Source organism: Phaethon aethereus (genome assembly GCF_964289735.1).
Source record: "Phaethon aethereus genome assembly, chromosome: 5".
NCBI classification, from domain to species: domain Eukaryota; kingdom Metazoa; phylum Chordata; class Aves; order Phaethontiformes; family Phaethontidae; genus Phaethon; species Phaethon aethereus.
The window spans coordinates 20627203-20648253 of record NC_138579.1 but is presented as its reverse complement, the minus strand read 5'-3'; the positions used below and the strand labels follow the sequence as shown (position 1 = coordinate 20648253).

The 21051-nt window shown below is 41.0% G+C and overlaps 1 protein-coding gene across 2 annotated transcripts in view; it reads right to left on the bottom strand.

Moving 5' to 3' along the window:
• The window catches only part of FOXN3 (forkhead box N3), a 142722-nt gene that overhangs the window by 17276 nt on the left and 104395 nt on the right, over window positions 1–21051 (bottom strand). Inside the window, exon 4 of one of the 2 annotated variants that reach the window (XM_082000507.1) lies at window positions 10840–10905. The exons of the other annotated variant lie outside the window; for it this stretch is intronic. Coding sequence (XP_081856633.1) covers window positions 10840–10905 — 66 coding nt within the window. The remainder of the gene's footprint in view (window positions 1–10839; window positions 10906–21051) is intronic. 2 annotated transcript variants of the gene reach the window in all.

The window sequence follows — 21051 nt, the reverse complement described above, 5'->3', positions numbered from 1 at the left end:
CTCAGCATTTTCCTCCTCCACTGTGGGATGCACAGTTCTTACCCTAGGCACTTACCAGGGACTCATGTGTAATGCCATTTGTTTGCACAGCTATTATGTCCCTTCAGGTTGGAACACTAACCTTCAACAGCCTCAACACGAACTTGCTTCTTTAACGTCCACAGCTAGCCAGTTCGCTTGTTTTTTCTTTACTATAAGTCGCCATTTATACCATAGCTTCCCCTGACGGCGAATGTCCGAACAGTGAATGATGATCGTTACTCTTGATATATTATTTTTATACATACAGATATTATATAAATACATGTAAGATAAATGTAAACCATATCACTTTATACACACCTACAGAATTTTATTCTTAAACGAATTACAGGCAGACTAGAAAAATCATTCAGCCTAAGAATCAACATATACACTTTACATGCCCAACTTCAAACACTCACACCCGAAAATATTAGTGTATTCTGAGGCAGAGAAATATAGGCTCAGAAGTACATTATCTCTAAGCTGCTGAGGTACATTTCAACTCCTACCAACACCAAGCCAGATCCACACCTCCCTTCCTGCTACCCTGGTGCTCACCTTGGTTCAATCAGACCACACAGATTAGTTCTGGGAAAATAATCTTCTCTCTCCTGCTGGTGAGAGCACATCACCCCTCTAATCAAATCCTGTCACTGCATTATACACACCCTCGCTTTTGAGCACCTCTGAAGAATAGGTCATTTATATTTAGGTGCTTAAGTACAGCCTCAAATAGCTAAAATTACAGAACCTACTTTATAACAACTAGGGTCAGCTTTCAATGACCAAAATAATTCAAAAATTGCTTTTTGCTATTTATACTTCACTACTTTGTGCACTTTTTCCTCCAGCACTACATTATAAGAAATCGATCAAATCTGTTTCACTCAGGGGACACTATCAGGCTTTCCATGCTCCGATGTTTGGGTTTGTAGATACTGTAGAGGAATGTTATCTTGCTAAAAACACCAAAATCTGGATTTCTTATTATATTTGTTTCAACAGCATGACCTTAAGATGGCCAAAATACCAGTGACATGAAAGAAAAGCAGTCTGCTCAAGGATATGGCTAATGTAAAATGCACAGATAACAGGTGAATTCAAAGCAACAGATAAACCTGCTAAATATTGAAAGATTGATAAAAAGACATCATTTCCAATGGGCATAGTTTTTCCAACAGGCGTTCAAGAGGGACAGATTTTGTACTGCACTACACAGTACAGTTTCTCTACATTTACAAAGTCGTGTTAAAAGAAATGAACCAGGAGTTCTGACCAAGAAAGGTCTGGGAATTTTCTCTTTACTCTGATACAAACCATAGAGTTTTATACTGAGATGAAACATGTATGCATACACACAGAGCCACGTGTCAGTTAGCTATGGATGTTGCCTAAATATACATACATGTAAAACTTCAAAGCAAACACACTGAAAGTTCTACTGCAAAAAGAGAGCAACAGGCTCCTTGATGCTCAAACTCGTCTTTCCATGGTTACCTAATTATCCTGGTCTGTTGGCAGAGTTAGCTGATGCTTATCTTATTCTTTCTCCTCTCCTACCCTCTCTTTCTGCCTTATTGACAACTCCCATTGCTGCTTTAAAAAAATCCTGTTTGCTTCCCCATCAGTTCTCTAAAAATATTGTCTCATGTCTTTCCTTCTTTACATTCTCTGAGTTTCCTTTTCCCTGCACTCCCATATATATAAAATACACTGCCACGTCTTCGAGCTTAGACTTTCTACATACTGACATCCCCACTCAAACCCATCCTCCATCTTCCTCGACCCCTTGCCGGTTTGTAAGTCACAGTGTGTATTCAGGAACACTCTCTTCGAAAGCTATGCATTTAAAAACATCTCCACCTCAACATACAGACATTCTCCACATCTTCCCTTCAGAAATTAACTACTGTTTACAAAAAAAAAAAAAAAAAAGAAAAAGTAGAAGTTTGTTGTCCTCTGAAAATACCCCCAAAGAGACAACTTGGTACCTGTTCCTGCCTATGAAACTCTTCAGTTGTGTCTGGTCTGTTCAGCATGCCACCGCTCATTGAAAGACTTCAATAGGACTATTCGTCCCTTAGCTACAATTCTATGATTCTAACTTTTCTCTGAAGTACACCACAGCTCTGTATATTGAAATCACCACTCAGAATTCAGTAACTATTTCAGCTTGCAGCAGGAGTGTTATTGCCTCTGTTTTTTGTTTCACAAAACTCTCTGAATTACGATGCAGCAATACCACTACATCACTAGTTAAGTTATGCAGACAGACAAACAGAAAGGTTGTATGCAAGGGATCAACTGAAGGAGGACACTGGACGATGCAGTGTATCCTTTCAGGAAACATCTAGAACCATAATGGAAAAAAACCCCTACCACAACCTGCTGGTAAGTTAGTTTCAGTAGCATTTTAAACCTAAAATGAGACGCACGATCAAAATAATTCAATGGTAGAAGGTATTAATTTCTAGTTATCCACATAACCAATGTGCCACTGATCTCTATTGCTCATACTCCTCTACTCACAGCATTTAAAGCATCAATACTCATCCTTCCCAAAATTACAGTAATTACTTTATTTTTGAAAAATCTATGTATAGAAACTGCTAATACATTGTCCCTGGTACGCAGGCACTTCTGCTGCCTTTGTGCAGGCTGTATGAAGACAGCTACTTATTATCCAAGGAATTATTTCTACATGTTGGTACTTTTGAAGGCTTGTGTATTATTTACTGGAAAATATGTGGTACTTTTATTCCAAAGAATAAATTTATGCCTTACAAGCTTTAATTACGTTTCAAAACCATACTTTGAGATGAGGTATTTATATTTTAGATTGAAGATTCAAGGTGTGGAGGTAAGATAATTTCCTCTAAGACATATCATCACTCAGTGCCAGTCTGGACTAACACCTTACAGTCCAGACTCCTCTTTTCTAATGCCTCTTTAACCAACAGTACAGACAGGTTATGTGGTTCCCAATTCCTAGGCAGAAGTGTGAAACGTAATTTACACCTTTTCTGTGCAAGTGTCGAGAGATGTTTATGTCTGAGAAACTCAGCTCAAGAAAACAATGCAAAAAGATCTGTGCGTCTCTTTGATACAGATTTCCTCTTTCACAAAATGTTCCTAGTGAAACATAGTCTGAATCAACAAAATCATTATTCACCTTTCAGCTTTCATCACTGCTATGTTTTCAAGGAGGCATGGGGTCTCATTCTGCTCTCAGGAAGTTTAAACCCAGGAAATACTTCCAATGGGGTAGCGTTAAATTGTGTGCCGAGAATCTGCCCCTAATCTGCTGCATGAATGGGGAAATGATTTTTGGATCTTATACTGCTTTGGTGGAATTCCACAACCTGAGTAGGGTCTGCTGGCATTTCAAGTCTCTACCAGCTAACTGCGGAAAGAAGCAATGCATCCAATGTCAAAAATCAAGACGCATCTCTCAAATTCTCCAAGGGGGAAAATAATCTGTCTTTTGTGGAAAACCTTTACATTATAGTTTAACAGACAATAAAGTGAATGCCAGGTAGGAGAACATACCATAATCTGAATCCATCAAAACACTACATTCAGATAGCATTAAAAAGATACAACAGAAGCCCTCAAAAACCCGATGTTGTTTTGTAGCCTGTACTCAGTCCCTGGAGGTGGAAAATGAGTAGAAGGCCACATGATCACCCCACAGACAGTGCACATCTGTTTTAATTCAGAGCGTAGTCTTGGGTGCACATTATGGGATATTCTACTCACCAACTATGGACTTCTATCATCACATCCCTTGACAGATTGCATCCATAATCTCTTACTTGCAAGTGTGCATGGGAGTGAAGCAAACTTCCCTCATCCAGCTGAGCTAACAACCTCATCCAAGACCTTCGCAACAATCAAAACCATGTTAGACTGGGTCCTTCCCTGAAGATTTGATTGTCTAACACACAATCCAGCAATTTGGCAAAATTGAAATAGAAAAGGAGGAGGAAATCCTCAAATGAATAGAATCATCCGACACACTGACATCCCAACAGCTCACTAAACAAGGAAACCGACTTCTTGGTTAAATGTTGGCACGTGGAGTTAAATGAAACCAGCACTGAGAGTGATTTTTTCTAAATCAAGGAGATTAAAAAGAAAGGCGTAATAAACGTTCTTTATGTCATCTGGGAAACATGCATACACTTCATTAAACTGTCTAGCTCAAGGTAGCCAATATTTAGACTAGTGAGGAAGACTGAATACTATTTATTGAAAATGAACTTTTTAAAAGTAGAATATTACACAGTACAAAAGTTTCGTGTAGGGACAGACTGGTTCTCTGCCTCTTCCGTCATCATGTGGCACATGCATTTATCTCAGGGCTCTCTTCCCTGACCCATCTCTTGTAGCACAGAAGAAATCATTATAGACAAGAGATATCGAGTTTCTGCTAATATCTGTCAGCTTCAGCTTTTTTCTGCCAACCTCTCTTCCAGGGCAGTGTTTAGCAGAATACTTCATCTCAGGCTACAAGAACTGAAAATAGGAAATTGCTAATGATGTATAATTGATGGGACAATAGAAGTTGCCAAAAGCAAACGTTATCTGCCAAATGTGTAACTTCATTCACTTCAACTCCCTTATCCCAGGCATAAATTTGATGCCATCTGCCTAACTTCTTGAATTTTACTGTGCAAGGACTGTTTTACAGCTCTTAAATTCCATAGTCTGTAGTCCTAACAAACTGCAAATCAAGGGTGCATCCAACAAGCCTTTTACGCTAAACAAAAATTTGAGGTGGGGGAGAGAAGCGTATCCTGATAATCCTATCACATTCATACCTTGTCTAAGGACATTTAATAAAAATAATTCCATCCTCTAAGTTATTTTTTGTGTAAGTAGAAAACCATGGCTATTGATTCTTCATTTTGGTAATGCTGGAACTGCTCAACAACAAACTAAACTATGCCACTAAATCAAAATACGAGGAGTAGGGAGAAAGAAGTAGAAAGTACTTAATAAAAGTAAGTTTTCTTTTCAATTCTATTATTTCCTCACTTCAGTGACTTAATACTGAAAGACTGAACTAAAAAAAAAAATCCTCTTTAATAGAGGTTGAGGATGCCATCCTCCCAAAAATCCCAGCAACTGGAACGGCAAGTTTCAACCCTATGAAAATGTCTTTTCCCAATTTTCACTTGATAGAGAATTGTGAGCAAAAACAGCTGTATGAAACATTTTACATTTACAATTTTCTGGTATAAAAAGTTAGGCTGGAAGCTGTGTAATGTTATAATAAGCGACTTGTCCACAAGCAGTACGAACAGAACATTAGAGTTACCAAGTTTCATATACAATAAAAATGTCCCAAGAAAACAGCATGTTCTATTTGATCCTATTTGGAGGATTTGTCTGTTACTAAGGCAATTTTACAGAATTTTTTGGCTTGATTCCTGTAAATGTATCTTCCACATACACAATCCACTTGCATTGGCTTAAAAAGCAAATTTCATCAGGGTACAATTTTAGAAGTACAGAGGTACAGTATTGGTGGATCTCTTTGGGGAATTACTTCTCCTCCCACCAAATTTAAAATAGATGTATCTATTCTTGGTTTTATATGCTTTGAGACAAAGATTAATAAAGATTTCCAAACAAGAGAGGTGTTGATCTCACCCTTGGAAAGTGAGCTTTTTAAGAAGCACCCAGCAAAACTCCACGCTCGTATCTTCCCAAACATCTTTACCACAGCGCTTGAGTCTCCTGTAAGGAACGACCCACAAAACCAGTGCTGCAAAGTCTTCTGGAGGCCGCCACTTTCCAGCTAACCAGGGTGAGAAGTGGTGGGTAGTATCGAAAACAGAAGATGGTTGTTCAGAGCCGAGAAGACTCTCCGTTTCCTGGTTTCTACCCAAGCCCTTTCTGCAGGCACTGTTTATAGCTGTTTGCAGTATTAAACTTCAGCTTGAGCAATCCACTTACATTTGTGTACAATTTCCAAATTATACAGCAACGGGCAAAGGACTACTCATGAATTCAAAGCTATGTATAATATGGCTGAGTCAGGAGCTTCTTGAATTAAATCAAGATTTCCAGTATAATCACTTTGACTGCAGCATTGTTTCACTAGCAGTAGCGGCCGCAGCAACACACAACACACACTCCCTTCTTTTAGGTCCTTCCTGATGAGCAAATGGTTCCAAGTTGAGAATGACCTCACCAATTAAGAAGGTATTGCTACTTAAAGTGCTTACAGTGACTTGAATCTCAGGAAGTCCAAACACACTGCAAAACCACCACCACCACCAATCTCTGTTTTATTCATGGCAAAACACAATGGTTTGGCAAGACTAAATGACATGCCCAGGACGCCACACTCTTCTCTTAAGAGTTGGGAATGCCACACTGGAGTGACAGCTGGTAACATTTACGGTAAGAATAGAAGTACTGAAAATCTTAACAATTGTACAAAACTCACTCATAGGCTTCACTAAGTTAGTAGCCGTGACTTCTGAATTGAGCTTTACCATTTGTTCACCATCTCCTTTTTTTCTGTCCTCTCTGTGAATTAGATTCCCATCAGGGAAAACGGGCCCAGAAATTTGACACAACTTGTCCTGGACAGCCCAGCCAATACCCAGTCTCCTGCAGGTCAAAATACAGTTTTCAATGCAAGTAATGTATTTTAAAATTAATATTCATGTACTGGCTACTAATAAAATCCAAAGTATTCATAACTTGTGATAGCTGCTACTGAAGAAAGCGGGTGTTTCAGTTGCAGTTTCTTTTTAAATGTAATCAAACCATACAGAAGTTGATGAAATACAAGGACTTCCCTAAACTGAAGCAACTGAAGTATTAAAACTATGTTCCTACATGCCCTTTGTTAGCATATCACAGTATCTTTTGTGTTTTATTCTTGGTGCCAGCTGGATTGTACATTTCATGAGTCTTGCAGAGAGCTGGCTACTTTGAACATCTGCCTTACAATCTAGAAATATTTGGTCTGTGAAAATACTGCAAAGTGTTAATATTTTAGAAATTGATTTCTGATGTCAACACCCCAACTATAACTGCATTATTTCCAACCTTTAGTGACAATGTGAACAATCAATTTCATGAGTCTATAAAGTAAAACGTCCGTCCTGGTTTTGGCTGGGATAGAGTTAATCTTCTTCCTAGTAGCTGGTACAGTACTGTGGTTTGGATTTAGGATGAGAATGAAGTTGATAACACACTGATGCTCTAGTTGTTCCTAAGCAGTTGTGGTGCTTATACACAGTCAAGGGCTCTTCAGCTCCCCATGCTCTGCCAGCGGGGAGGTGCACAAGGAGCTGGGGGTGACACAGCCAGGACAGCTGACCCAGGCTGGCCAAAGGGATGTTCCATACCGTATAACGTCATGCCCAGTATATAAGCTGGGTTGGCTGGGGGCAGGAATCACTGCTCGGGGATGGGCTATTGATCACCAGGTGGTGAGCATTTGTTGCATTGTGCATCACTTGTTTTCGTATATTCCAGTATTATTATTATTGTTATTATTTTTATTTTATCTCAACCCATGGAGGTTTTTCCGATTCTCTCCGCGATCCCACCTAGGCGGGGAGGCGAGCAAGCGGCTCCGTGATGCTTTGTTGCTGGCTGGGGCTAAACCACAACACTCCCGCAAACACAAAATAATCCTAATAATGGTGTTTTACTCTTTTATTCTGCCTTTTTTTTTTTTTTAATTAAAACTAAACCATGGTGTGATTGCGGTAAATCATAAGCAATGTTTGTGCCAGCTCAGACCCCATTTCAAGATTTCATATAAAAGCAAAAGCTGACTTTAGAATTCATGTGTGGTTGTTAGCAGTGTTTCACACATGGCTATGGAATTTTAAATAGGCATTGAAAACTGTAAAGCTAATTAATCAATCTGTTACAAAGCAGGTATAGTTTACTCTGGATTTTCTAATGCCACTGAGATGAGATTCCTTTCTGACAGACTATATTAACAGAATAAATTTTAATAAGACCTTGAATGATGGCTCTAGCTAACTTCATCCTAAAGATGCTTTTAGTACCCACATTTCCTAGGTGGGCATGGATTTTTATCCTGCTTAAAAGTACCTTTTAATCCAAGAAGATGCCTTCAACGTCAAAATCCAACAGATGTAACTGTCCACACAAACATGAATCCAGACTCTGTCACAAGCTACTTTGGAGGTATCCATGTTTCACAATGATGGTTACATCTTTGTAGGACAGGCAAAGGCCTTAACGGTCCGTAGTTTTAAACTTCCTGACTTGTCAAGTTGTTATACTATGAAATGACACTCGTGTTCTGCTTCCATCTGACTGTCTTTGTTGTGGAAGTAACTGGCACATTCAGAGTCACGACTCTCAGTCCAAAAGGGTGTTTTTCAGTCAGATATTAAGGCCTCTGGCCAACTGTAAACTATGTCCCTCCCTTTTCAAGTCTTGTCTTCAAAAGATGGGGCATTTTGTAGCCCTGATAGTTCGAGCACATGCTTGACACCACAGTCTGATATGACAAACAGAACTCTAAATCTTCAGGGGATCAACACGCTTACTGCCCTGGTCATGCACAGCTTGATTTACAGACCACTGCAGTTGCTGACAGAACAGAGAATGAACAGTGAGCTTCTAGATAATGCTCAGCATTGCAATGAAATTTTTATAGCCCAATTGCCTTTTATTTGAAAACTAATTTTAAATGTGATTTTTCATGCAATTGTTTCTTAATGTGCAGTAGTAATTAATTTGCCTTAAGTCGCCCAAGATTTTCCTAACATGGTAGATAGGCGAGACCCAACTGCAATTCATAGGACAGGCTGATTTACTTCCTCAGGTATCCACTCTCACACACACACACACACACACACACACAAGTATTTCTTTGCAATTTAGAGGACCTCTGAGGATACAAAAAAACTTCTGCCCTTTCCTCCTGGCACCAGCCAATTCTACCCAACGTTTGGAAAGATTAATGAACTTCTGAGCAGACCCTGCATTTCAGACGCAGAGGAAGGCCTTGTTACTTGCAGACATCAAGGAGGGAGCGACGTGAATGAGGAGTCACCTTCCTGCTTTCATCTCCCTCTCACTTGTGACGTCCTGACACAACAGCCCACTGGGAAGGTAAAGTAGGGAGAAGAGATATGCCAGACTCGTAAAAGGCTAGAATTTCCTCCCTCAGAGCAACCTCTACAAACTAAAATAGCAATAAGCCATTTGCCGACCTGCAAGCTATGATCTCTATGAAATGACAGTGCCCAAGCCTCCAAATCACTTCCACACAAACACCTGTGCATGTGACGAAAATCTGCAGTGTGTTTACTACATGCAGCTCACTATGGATCTCCCCCCTTTCTTGTCTGCAGTCTTCTCCTGCTCTCCAGTTCCTCCAGGAGTTCACATTATTCTGTGTTTTCCCCATCCTTTCCCATGCACATACTGCTTTATGTCTCCTTCTCTCTCTCATATCCCCTTTTACTCCTGCACTCTCATTCTACCCCAACTTCTTTTCCCCTTTTCTTTGCCTCACAAATCTGGCTTCTTTAAATTTCTGATCCTTTGAAGATCTGTCATTTTATTCTTCCCACTAAGCCCAATGACAACCTCCTCTCCTTGATAAAATCTTCCCTTTTTTCTACTTACGCATAGCTGGGATTGCTCGCCCTTTTACTGCACACAGTCCTTGAAGGCTGTTTAGGAGAGGAGGACAAGGACCACTCTTCCGTCTTTCCAGAACGGACAGTTTCTTGGTACCTCACGGTCTCCCCCGAGAGGAGCTTCTCAAGAGGCATTTCTCTGGCAGGGTCACAGAGCAGGCTGACAACAGCTTTCCTTGGCTGCACAAGAAACGCTCCGATGGTAATTGACTCTCTTCCTCAGGCAGGGTATCAAAGTGCAAATCAAGGGTTTCCCCGGAATGTGGATTTGGTTGCCCGAGCTAGAACAATAGCGGTGATGCTAGACAGGCTTGATAATGGCTCCTCTTTTAATGTCTGCCTTTATTTTTTAGAGCCACCTGTCACTTGGCATTACTACCGTGCTTGCTGACCAGCGATATGTTTGTTTTCTTGTACTCCCTGCTTTTGTGCAGCTGTATTCCTCTACGGGTTTCTCTAATACCTTCACTGCAAGCTCTGTGGGGCAGGACGATTCCTGCACTATCTGCACAGCCCAGTAGAGCGGGGGCCAAGGCCCCTTCAGTGCTCTGTTAATACGCAGCATCAAAACCTTGGGTCTGGTCACAGAACAAGGAGGACAGTACGGGCAGGAAATGAGACCTTTCCTTGCTCCCCCGGAGCCTTGCCTACTGCCTTGCATCAGACAGAGCAAAAAGCAAAACGGGAAGGATGTGTGCAAGGAAGGAGTTGAAACAGTGCCCAATGGAAAGTATCCAGATGGCTGTGGTAACTCACACGATGGGAGTCAAATCAAAACAAAATGAAAACAAAACCATATGCCATGTACCCTTCGCTCTCTTGCTCTCTTTCTCACCCTGCCTTTCTCCTGGCTGTTGCCCCAGGTCTTTCTATCACTACAGATAATAGTATGTTACTCAATTATGTGTATGTCATGAATAACAATAACCCCTCTTTTACATTAGAGATCATGGATTACCATTATTCATGTAACAAAGAATGTAATATGAACCACAAAATTATACTCATGTAAGGGTCAAGGAAGTGTAAGGGTCTACACGGGAAGTTATATTTCTTCATTAAATCCTTCTTTTTATCTGGTACGCTATATACTTATAAAAGAGAATATTAATTTTACACGTCTATGTTGCTATATGCTATAGAAATATCTACTCACAACCTGCTTGTATCTCAGGGGGAGTATTCAAAAGCATCATGGCAGTGGCAGCATCAATGTCAGGATCTGGAAAAATCAACCAATAAATACATTATTTACAACTGGGCTAGTCTTCTTGCCCCCGTTGCTAAACTATAGGTTCAACCAAATCTCTGCAGTGAAAAGGTATAAGAGGTCGTTATTCAGAGGGCTCGCTGATCACACATTGAATTTACCCCCACACTCACATAGGATCCCATTGCTACTATTAAGTAGAGCACAGCGATGAATGTCACCAAACCATACTCGTGTGTGCATGATACCTTCGCTGTGAGCCTCATGAATTCGCTGTTTAATTCTGTGGAGAGTATTTAGATTTCATTACAAAGGATCTGTGAAAGCAGGTGCAACATTACAAATTAGAAGCAACACACAGGGATGAGCTGACAGAAGAGTGGGAAAGAGTAAGGAACACCTACACCTGAGCAAGTACAGAAGATGACACTCGGTCATTTTGATTTGTCGACAACGATTTCAGTGACGTTTTGAGAAGTGTTGGAAGCCAAACTGCTACAATTAAGGGGAAAAAAAAGAAACTAGCATTTCAATGAAGCACCAACTTATTTGCATCCTCATCCATTGTCACTTTAATATAAGCAAAAATCATCGGCTGGCTGCTGTTATTCTTAAATTGGTTTCTGAATCCATCACAAACAGTCAGTTGACAGATGGTAAGTTATAGAGACAGAACAAAATATGATCCTTTTATAACTATATTCACTTGCTTCACACACAGCAGCTCGGCTGCTATGGAAATGTAGGTAGCTATGACAACAGTAAACAACCCCACAACGGCCACTGAATAAGCTGAAAAGAACATCTGCCCCAGCAAAGCGTCCCAGCTGCCCTGGGGCGCAACTTGCTAATCGTGCAGTGATGCCGTGTGACAGAGAAAGCCGCCTATGCCATGTCCAAATAAATGAAGTGTGCAATAGAAGCAGACATAAAAACGCACATCCTGGCTGACTGCTGCCTCCGTGCTGCTAAACTGAATGACTAATGGGTACACGTTTGTTGGTTGGGTTGGGGTTCTTTTTCAGCTTGTCAGTATTTATACTAAATTACACACCAAAAATTTCAATTTTCTACTAATAGCTTCATGGCACTTTATTTTGGCTATTATGTCAGAAAATTACTTTTCACTAGTAAAAATGTATGTATATTGTACCTTTATACATTTCAAATCTATTTCCAGTAATGTGATGTGGTATAAAGCCCTGCAATTTATTAACAATAAAAATGACGTAGAGAGGATTTCAATATCTGCTTAAGCAAAATAGAAATTCACTTGACCAGTTAAGGGAAAAAAAGGGATTTTTTGTTAGTTTAAGCACGTACCACTTTTCTGTGAATAGCTGGAAACACACTTCTAATGGCTATTCTATTATTTAATTGCTGACATAGTAAACAGAGCAACAGCGTAGTGTGTTGTAAAACTAAAGTTGAAGCAGCAGATGACTAAATTAGTGTAAAAGGTGCCCACATACTGGAAAGCAGGTTGTCTGTCTCGTCTGCTGGGCACGTCTGCATATCCTTTTCTGTAAGCCACCAGTAGACTACCGAGAAAAGCAGCTTTAACAACTTATGTTCATCTTCAGCTCTGAAGATACATCAAAAGCAGTGTTCCTGCTGCAAGCACCTACGCTCAAAGTGCCGTTTCCAAACAGCTTCACTCCCAAACACGTGGTCATGTTGCAAGGCTGGGTCCACACATCACACGGCCCACACAGTGAGAGTTTCCCTTTTGTCAAGCTGAAGACGGATAATCTATCTAACATTAAAAAGCAAGTCAAAAGGCAGAGAAGCCTGAGAAATAAAGCCAAACAAGAATTCTTCCATCACTTTCATACCATAAATTCAGAAGACTGTTAGAAGTTGAATCTTTTTTTTTATCAGCTGTTCCTAAATTTTTTTTCGTGTAAATAAGGTCCCAACACTGGGTAATGTTGTAGCATGTTAATTTTGCTGTTGAAAGAACAAAAGGACACAACCAGAAAAAACACGTGTAATGTTGTAGCATGCTAATTCTGCTGTTGAAAGAACAAAAGGACACAACCAGAAAAAAAATGTTTCCTGATGACTTCGGGTTTTGTTTGTGTAACAAACTCTCATGCTTTAAGGTAAAATTGATGCAACAAGTTTATCTTGAAAGGTGCATTCTTAGCCTTCGGACCACTACTGGGACCACCATACTTCTGGAATGACTTCAGGACACTAACACAAGCTGTTTACAATACACGGCTGCATCCACAGCACCTGTTTTCCAAAGCACAACCATGACTCAAGCCCATCCACACCTGCTATGGTGTCTAGCTCTGTCTCTGTTGGTGTATTTTTGAAGAAACCAGACAGCTATTCCATAATGCCTTGGCAGAGGTAAGAAGGCTCGGAGACACGCACCCAGGGTGGTGTCAGTAGGATGCAGGACAATGTGCTTTGCGTTGTCCTTCTGCAGAGAGACAAAAAAGAGGAGGGATTGGGTGCACAAGGAAGTTAAGGGCTGAGGGCCAGCAGTCAGAGACCACACAACGCGTCTGAGGGCAAATTGAAAGGCCAGTTCGTTCTTGTGCTGTGTTTACGTTCGCAATTTGGAAGTGTTCTCCTGTGAAGGATGTCAAGAAGAAGAAGAGACAAGAAGTAGCCACAAGGAGCAGCACTGAAGGCAGGCGAATGAAGGGCGCCCTTCCTTGGACTGACATTTCCTGCTTAGATTCCTGGTACCCACCAGTGCCCCCACACTGATGGCCCCTTCCCTGCAGTTGGCATCTTCACAAAATCTCTTCCATGCGGATCCTCTCATTTCTAGCAGTAAGGGCTGACCTCGCACAGCAGTCCAACCAGCCTGGTAACTGGATCCTCTCCCTTCTACCTGCCTGCCTGCGTTTGTGAAGCTGTGGATTTCATAACGGACATTTCCATCCCACCTGAAGTCTGCTATCAACACAAAGGCTCCTGAAGTTATGAACAGTGGGGGGTTAATGAAAAATGATTGCAGGAACATATTTCTCTAGGAAACCAGGTTAAAAATAACTACATACAAAGTTTTGGAATTTAGAAAATTAAGTATTTAAATGAATGTGTTCTGGTTTCTTTTTGCTAATTAAAGTAAGTAAAGTGGTGGATTGACTGCATACGCAAACTGTATGTTCATTTTTTGCTAGTGGAAGGCAGAAGATGCCCAACTTTCCCAGTGAAAGAGGAAAGCAGGGAACAACAAAGAAGAGGAAGGATTGCAGTTGTACGAAGAAGAAAGAGTACATCAAAGTCTCAAATAGGCAATATTGGAGAATGACAGAAAAAATAGTGACAAAAATTGCCAGCAGCCACAGCTCTCCCTAACAGACAACTGCTGCCTGCACACTCAGTGCTTCAAGTTGTAATCTGAAGTTTCGGTGCTTGGTCCCTCATCCACCAACTGTCCTTCACAGGGTATCAAAAAGGACCTGCAAGAAACCTTAAGCACTGACACAAAATCAGAAGGCATGAAGGCACAACATCCCAACACAGTTCAAAGCCAACAAGGGGCAGGAACTCCACCACAGCTGCAGTACCTCCCCTTGAAGTGGGAGCCTACTGCTATTTTTGCCAGCATTGCTTTCAAAGACAAAACTTCTTTTGATGAAGACAATACCAACGGAAGGTAAGTCACAAGCTGCATGGCATGCCTGTGGGCTGTGTTTTGGACTCAAGCCCCTATTCAGTGAAGTGTTCAAAAGCGAACACCAAATCGGTAAACAGCATCTAGTTCTTTCACCGAGGAACTAACCTACAATTTATCACTCTGTGAAATTATCATCTAGTGCATATTGTCAAGACGTGCTTTGAGCCAAACTTCACTCTGCACGTTACCTATATAGATCAGAATCTGCCCTGCACAGACATGCGAAGTGGTGAAATAGTAGGCATAAAATATTTTGGCATGAGATTACATACAAACATTCAGTAACACAGCGGATAACCCTCAGGTAGCAGACTGTTCATTCTAGAATTGACAAAAAATAATTAAAACCAAACAGGGTACCTGAGAAAGCCGGATGTGACAGCTGTCCTTTTAGTATGTTTGTGATCTCTGATATGAGTTTAGTTCATAGAGACAGGAAGTGTTTTACAGTAATTCATAATATTTTGATATTTTTAATTCAAACTTTGATCTGATTTCACCGAATGTTTCAAATCCATCCCCTTGCAACTAAATCGTAATAAAAATTAGGATAACACAGTCCCTCTTGATTTTGCTAGAGGGTATTTATTTTTACAGCCAAACTATGAGGTTTTAAAGAAAACAGCAGTTGAAACAGTTCAACACAACCATGGCCTGAATTTTCCAGCACAGATACCTAGAGAGTGGCACTTAAGATGCATATTTAGGTACTACTAGAATGTTACTGACAACTGATATAAAAAATAGAGTTAGTAAATAAACTGCACCATCTGTACACTACAACCATTGCCATGTTATCTCATCAGGAAGGAATTTATAAGGTCTTCTTTTAATGTGAAGTTACTACACCCAGAATAGAATTATTTTTGTAAAGAATTTCACCTCACCATTCAGCGTGCTAGCTTTTGGCCCCTTCTACCTCTGCCTCAGCATCCTCCACTGCTTTTTCCCATTCAAATGCTCTACTCTAGCTGGAATGCATAAAACTTACTGCCACTGTACAGTATTCAGAAGATTAAAGTACAGTTTATTCCTTTCTACAAGATCAGTCTTTCTACTCCCTGCCTCAGTCCTAGCACAGCCCACTCCTACACTTTTTTTGTAATCTGATTCTTTGATATTTTCAATTTTCAACAGCAGGAGAATGTTGCAAAAGAAACACTCTGTCTTCCACCTTTTACCTTTGTGCTTATTAAACTGCAACAGAGCAAACAGCAGCTTGCCCCTATTTAACTTGTCTGTTAATAGATGTGCCTGTTCCCTTCCCACATCATCATGGTTAACCTTGGTATGAGTCAGGTTAGGTCAAAGACATAGAGAATAATTAATAAAGTGAAGGCTTTTTTTCCCCTGTGTGGTTTTTTTTTTCTTATTTTTAATTTATTTTGCCTGATGACAGAATAAGAACATAACTGTTAAAATAAAACTGCAATGTGCAAGACAGAAAGAAATACCTGAAGAGAACTTTAAGTACTGTAACTCTGTCAAACTCCTTGGTGTAGGAAGCCACTGAGTCCTCTTCTGAAATATTTAAATGAGGTTGAGTAGAGCTCTTAACATAAACACAATACTTGTGGAAGTGTACGGTAAACCAACAGGATTCAGAACCAAGATCTTGGGAAGAAACAAGAAATTGTATTCATACCTCAACAACAGTGCATGAATGAGAATTCTGGAAGCTATATAACAGAGGCCAGGAGGAAGCAATTTCACTAGCAATACAAAACTGGTCTGGCAGTCACAGTGGTTCTCCCACTCCTTTGAAAGGATCTAGTATGAGACACAGAAGAAGAAAGGTACGGGTCTAAACGAACCATTAATTTTTACTGTTTTTTAAGTTCATTTCCGGCACTGCCAAGTAAGCTACAGACAAATTATTCTGAGAGGGATAATTTTCAAAAATACAGAACATTTGCAACAGAAACCTTCTTCCTGCTCCTCTATTTTGTTAAATTTGTATTGTCATGAAGCTACATGTACATTTTCCATTCTCTAACAATACCATTTTACCAGCTGAAAAAACATATAAACAAAGTTACAACATAAATTCTCTTTAAAAATATCAGCTTTAATTAAAAGAAGGATAAGAGAAAGAGTTCCAGAAGGTCTTACATATGCCCAAACTCAAAGAGTTTCATCTATCATGTGGAAAGTTGTATGAAACCAAAACATATCATCCTAACTTTTCATCTCAGTAGTGAAGATTGAGATCAATTAGCTGTTAAAAGAAAGACTGACAACACTAATGTGCAATATAAAAATATTTTATGAGACAGCTGACTGAAGAGAGATGAGATATGCAACTTATACACAAAAATGGCCTATTATAATACATGCTCTGCTTAAAAACAGGGTGGAGATCTTCGCTTTGCTAGTGTTCTTTCATTTTTAAAATAATTTTCCCTTTTGGTGTACAGTACTGGCAAGCTTAATTTTCAGTGCTGAAGGATGTGAAAATAAAATTTACCCATCACGAAGACAACAGTAAAGTCTTTTTTGACCTCCATCCAGCCTGCGCAGCTTATAGTACTGAACAGAAAACATCAGCTGGAGAAAGCACTAGCCAGTGAGCCCAGCACAGAAGAAGAGAGAAACAATTTGCTGTTCCATCATGTACTTACCCAATTTGTGATCAGGAATTTCAACCATCTTCTTAACTGATTGCTGCAGCCTCAGCTTCTACAGTGGAAGATGGGATTATGAGGGCTGTAACTCCTTGCAGCCTTACAGGTTGCACACATAGTTTTTTTTGACCAAAGGATACACAGATACACAAACACACATGCTCTTTGTACCCAGTTATGCAGATGTGTGTTGTCTCTAATTGGGACATCAAGGTCATCATTGCTCAAGCTCAAGCTTTCATAATGTCCCTGCTGCTAACAATAGGTTTTTCTTCCAGCAAAGTGGGAGGATGGCTGGCAGGAGGAAGCCCTCTACAAAACTCTGACCACTTAAGACCAAATAAACCATACCTTATTGTCCCATACAAGTGTTTGTTGTAAGCACTCATTTCTCTCTCATGTTATTTCAAAATACATTCGTGTCCACCAGATGTTGAGAAATGAATACATCTTTCAGTCCAGCAAGAACAGGACATGCCGACTGGCAAAGAACCAACACAGCTCGTATAGTCCGAGTGACCCTTGGGGAAATGTTTACAGTCCCTGCCTCTCTCAGCCACCGGTTCTGCAGGAAAAGGTGGCTTTTGGGTACTTTCACTGCCAGATGAGCCTTCAGGAGAGCTTCACGCAAGTATCCCAACTACTGGAACCACCATGGCACAACCCACAGCATGAACACAGCAGGGGAAGGCTGGAGGAGGTGAACACAAATTCCACACTGGTTTCAGGATCCAGAAAGCAGAGGGGAAAACCGGGATAAACATGAAAACAACAGTGTGAAAGGTATTTCAGGCATTTGAAGGAAAAAATGCCACTAATTATGAGAAAAGGGGTCAGGCATGTGACACCGCCAGTGAAAGGACTGTATATAGTCTAACTAGGGAGCTAAATGCAGTCTAAAACCAAAAACAAGAGCAGAAAAGGTGAACGAAAAACCCAACAGCTAAAATAGCTGTGTGCTAATAATGCAGGCAGACTGACATAATAAAAGAAGAACTCAAGGCACTAGTGTTATTACAGGAAAATTCACAACAAGGGTGAAACGGCAATTATTATTGCAACAGGTGTCAAAAGGTCTGTGCTTTTAAAGGAAAAGAAATGCGGGTTTTATATGGAAGGATACTGTCATGCAATAATGAAACAGCAGCATTCAGAAATAAAGAGAAGAGAAGAAAACAGAATTATGTTTGGAAATGCCATGAGAAGATGGTCAAGGAAGACTTCTAAGAAAGAGACACTGGGGCTGCTCTTGACTTCTTGCACCAGATATGGATCTGGGTAGAGCTCTGCATCATTAAAGAAATGGGAATTGTGTCAACACGGGAGACCAACTTCACAGTACAGACTGGAGAATAAATGCTATTAACCATGGTAAGGCCAGTTATTCCTGGATGTGACAGCTGACAAGTTTCTGTATCCACATTGCCGAATGAACAAGAATAGATTCTTTTCCGCTCTTCATCTTAAGTAATGAGAACGACTTTGGAACAGGAGACGACAAAGTGATTCAGTTTAGATTAAGTGGGAAGGATAACAGCAAGCCTAACTTTAAGATCTATAATTTCCAAAGAGCAAGTTTTGATGAACTAAATGGTTCCTCTGAAACCTCTGGGAAACAGACTGGGCTGAGGAACTCTAGACCTCAGACTGGGAGAGGCAGCAGTTCCTCCAAGTCGCTGTGCAGAGAGCTCGCTCCAACTTGTATCCTGAGAAAAGTAAGAAAGATTCATTCTTTGGAAAAAAGAACAAAAAATGTAAAAAACCAACCTGGACAACCGAACCGACAGGGAAACCTACTTTGGGACAGAAAACAGAAAGCTTGGCTTGCTCAGCAGAACAAAGACAGAAAAGAAGTAAAACTCTGTCAATACGACAAGATGACCATGGGATGCAGGGGGGGCAGCAAGGAACAAGAACTATTAAGTTTAAAGACAGCTTCAGTAAAACAACATTGGCTGAAGACAGACTGGTAACCAGAACATTTCTAGACAACAGAGCAACGGTATTTTTGAAAATTCTTCTAACAGGAGCTGGAACAAAGTGAAAAGATTGAATGTGAGTTTTCAGAGGTATTTGCACAGTATTGCTGCTCACAACATGACCCAGGGAAAGGGACTCTGCAGAAGCTGCCTTCCAAACTGTGCTTCTCTAGGGCAGGTAAGCCCTCTACAAAACTCCATGAGAGACAGGGAAAGAGTGCAGAAACAGAGTCATGAAGAAACTATGCCAGTAGAAGCCTATTTGCACAGAGGCTCATCTACATAAACCCACGGAAGCACCAGGATGATGCCTGACACTCCAGGACCAGATCCCATACCACTTCATCAGAAAGCTGACCTGCAAAAAGCTTACAGACGCACAGGACCCATGCCTATCAACTTCCAGCATGTGATGTGGCCTGAGCCTCATACCTGACAGTCAACGCAGCGTGGAGTGGTCATGTAAGCCCACAACTGCCATATGCTGAGGTCTGTGGCAGCAGCCTTAAGCATGTAAGCAAGACTCCCTGTATAATGAAGAGGAGCTGGCCAGAGGCTATGCCTGTAGCACTTGAACCATGCCACTGTGAAGGAAAACCAGTGAGCAAGCCACGTGAGACCTGGCTTGCAAGTGGTCTCACTTATCCCTTTGCACTCCCATGCCTGCATATAAACTTTTGTTCAGACTCTTACCTTTTCTCTTCTGCTTTCCTCTGCAGGACAGCAGAGCAGGTCTGGGCAGGAAGGTGCGGAGAGGCACCAGGAGGCAGAGCCTCATATGTGGGGGACTGGGAGACCAGAGAGGAAGGACAGTGGCCCACAGCTTAGGGAGGTCTGTGCACAGGGGCTTCTTCATGAACCTCGGAGGGGCTGGTAAAATTGGCTACAAGCCCAACAGTTCCCACTCTGGTGTATGCTGTGCGATCCTGGGTTTCAAGGTGTGGACGTAGGCAGGACAGCTAGAATTGCCATCAGAAGTATGTTAAAAAAAACAGTATAAGCACAACCAACTAGCAGGCATGGATACAGGCAGGCGTGCAGTCTGCTGGGGCTCAACTCCGTATCACACAGCCGTCACAGCCGGCCAAGGCTTGCCCTCTAGTCCTAGATAAGGTGTGTTTTCTCCAAGGAGGGACAGAGGATAAATTGAGGTGTGTTAGTGCTAATTCTCAAGTAAACTCACACCTGAGTGAACAGATCACTTTTTGTTTGTAGAATTATGTCCAAGACAGGCAGGCATACTATAAATAAAGAAAAATAATTTACTTCCCTTCTTCCTAAGATCAAGACAAACAAACAGTCACTAGTATGAATCAATCAATAAACAAATAAATCAAGTTACTAGTTTTAAAAACCTATTATTAAACACATTGGAAAACCCTGCTGGGGCAACTCTTTCTCCCTGGACAATCTTTTGTAAGTGTATGCCCACTGAAGACCAACAGGACTAGACACAAACTTACCCAAACAAACAGAAGCAGACTAAAGCCTATTTTCCATCAGAGAACTTGACAATCATTATTTTGCATTGCTGCGGGCCAGCCCCAGCCTGCACATGAAGATGCTAAAGACTTGCCCACGTCTGTGGATGGCAGCTGAGCATTCTCCATGGGGAGTGATGTTCAACAGAGCTGGAACAAGCTGCTCTTCAGCTTCTCAAAAGGAAATCAATGGAGGAGGGAAGACAGCCCCAGCAACACTGCCATCATCTGACAAAACTGGTTCCACTCTTCCCACAATACGCCTCCTAAACTTCTCTAATTTTCAAATAAAGGGAATGACAGAAGAGCAGGAAACTAGTGTTTAGGGCCTTTTGACTCTATTTTGATGGAGAGCTTCCCAAGTGGGCTGAGGGATGAGACGCAGGCCAATGGTAAGGCAGTGCAGGAACCAATGTCGTTTTTGAAGA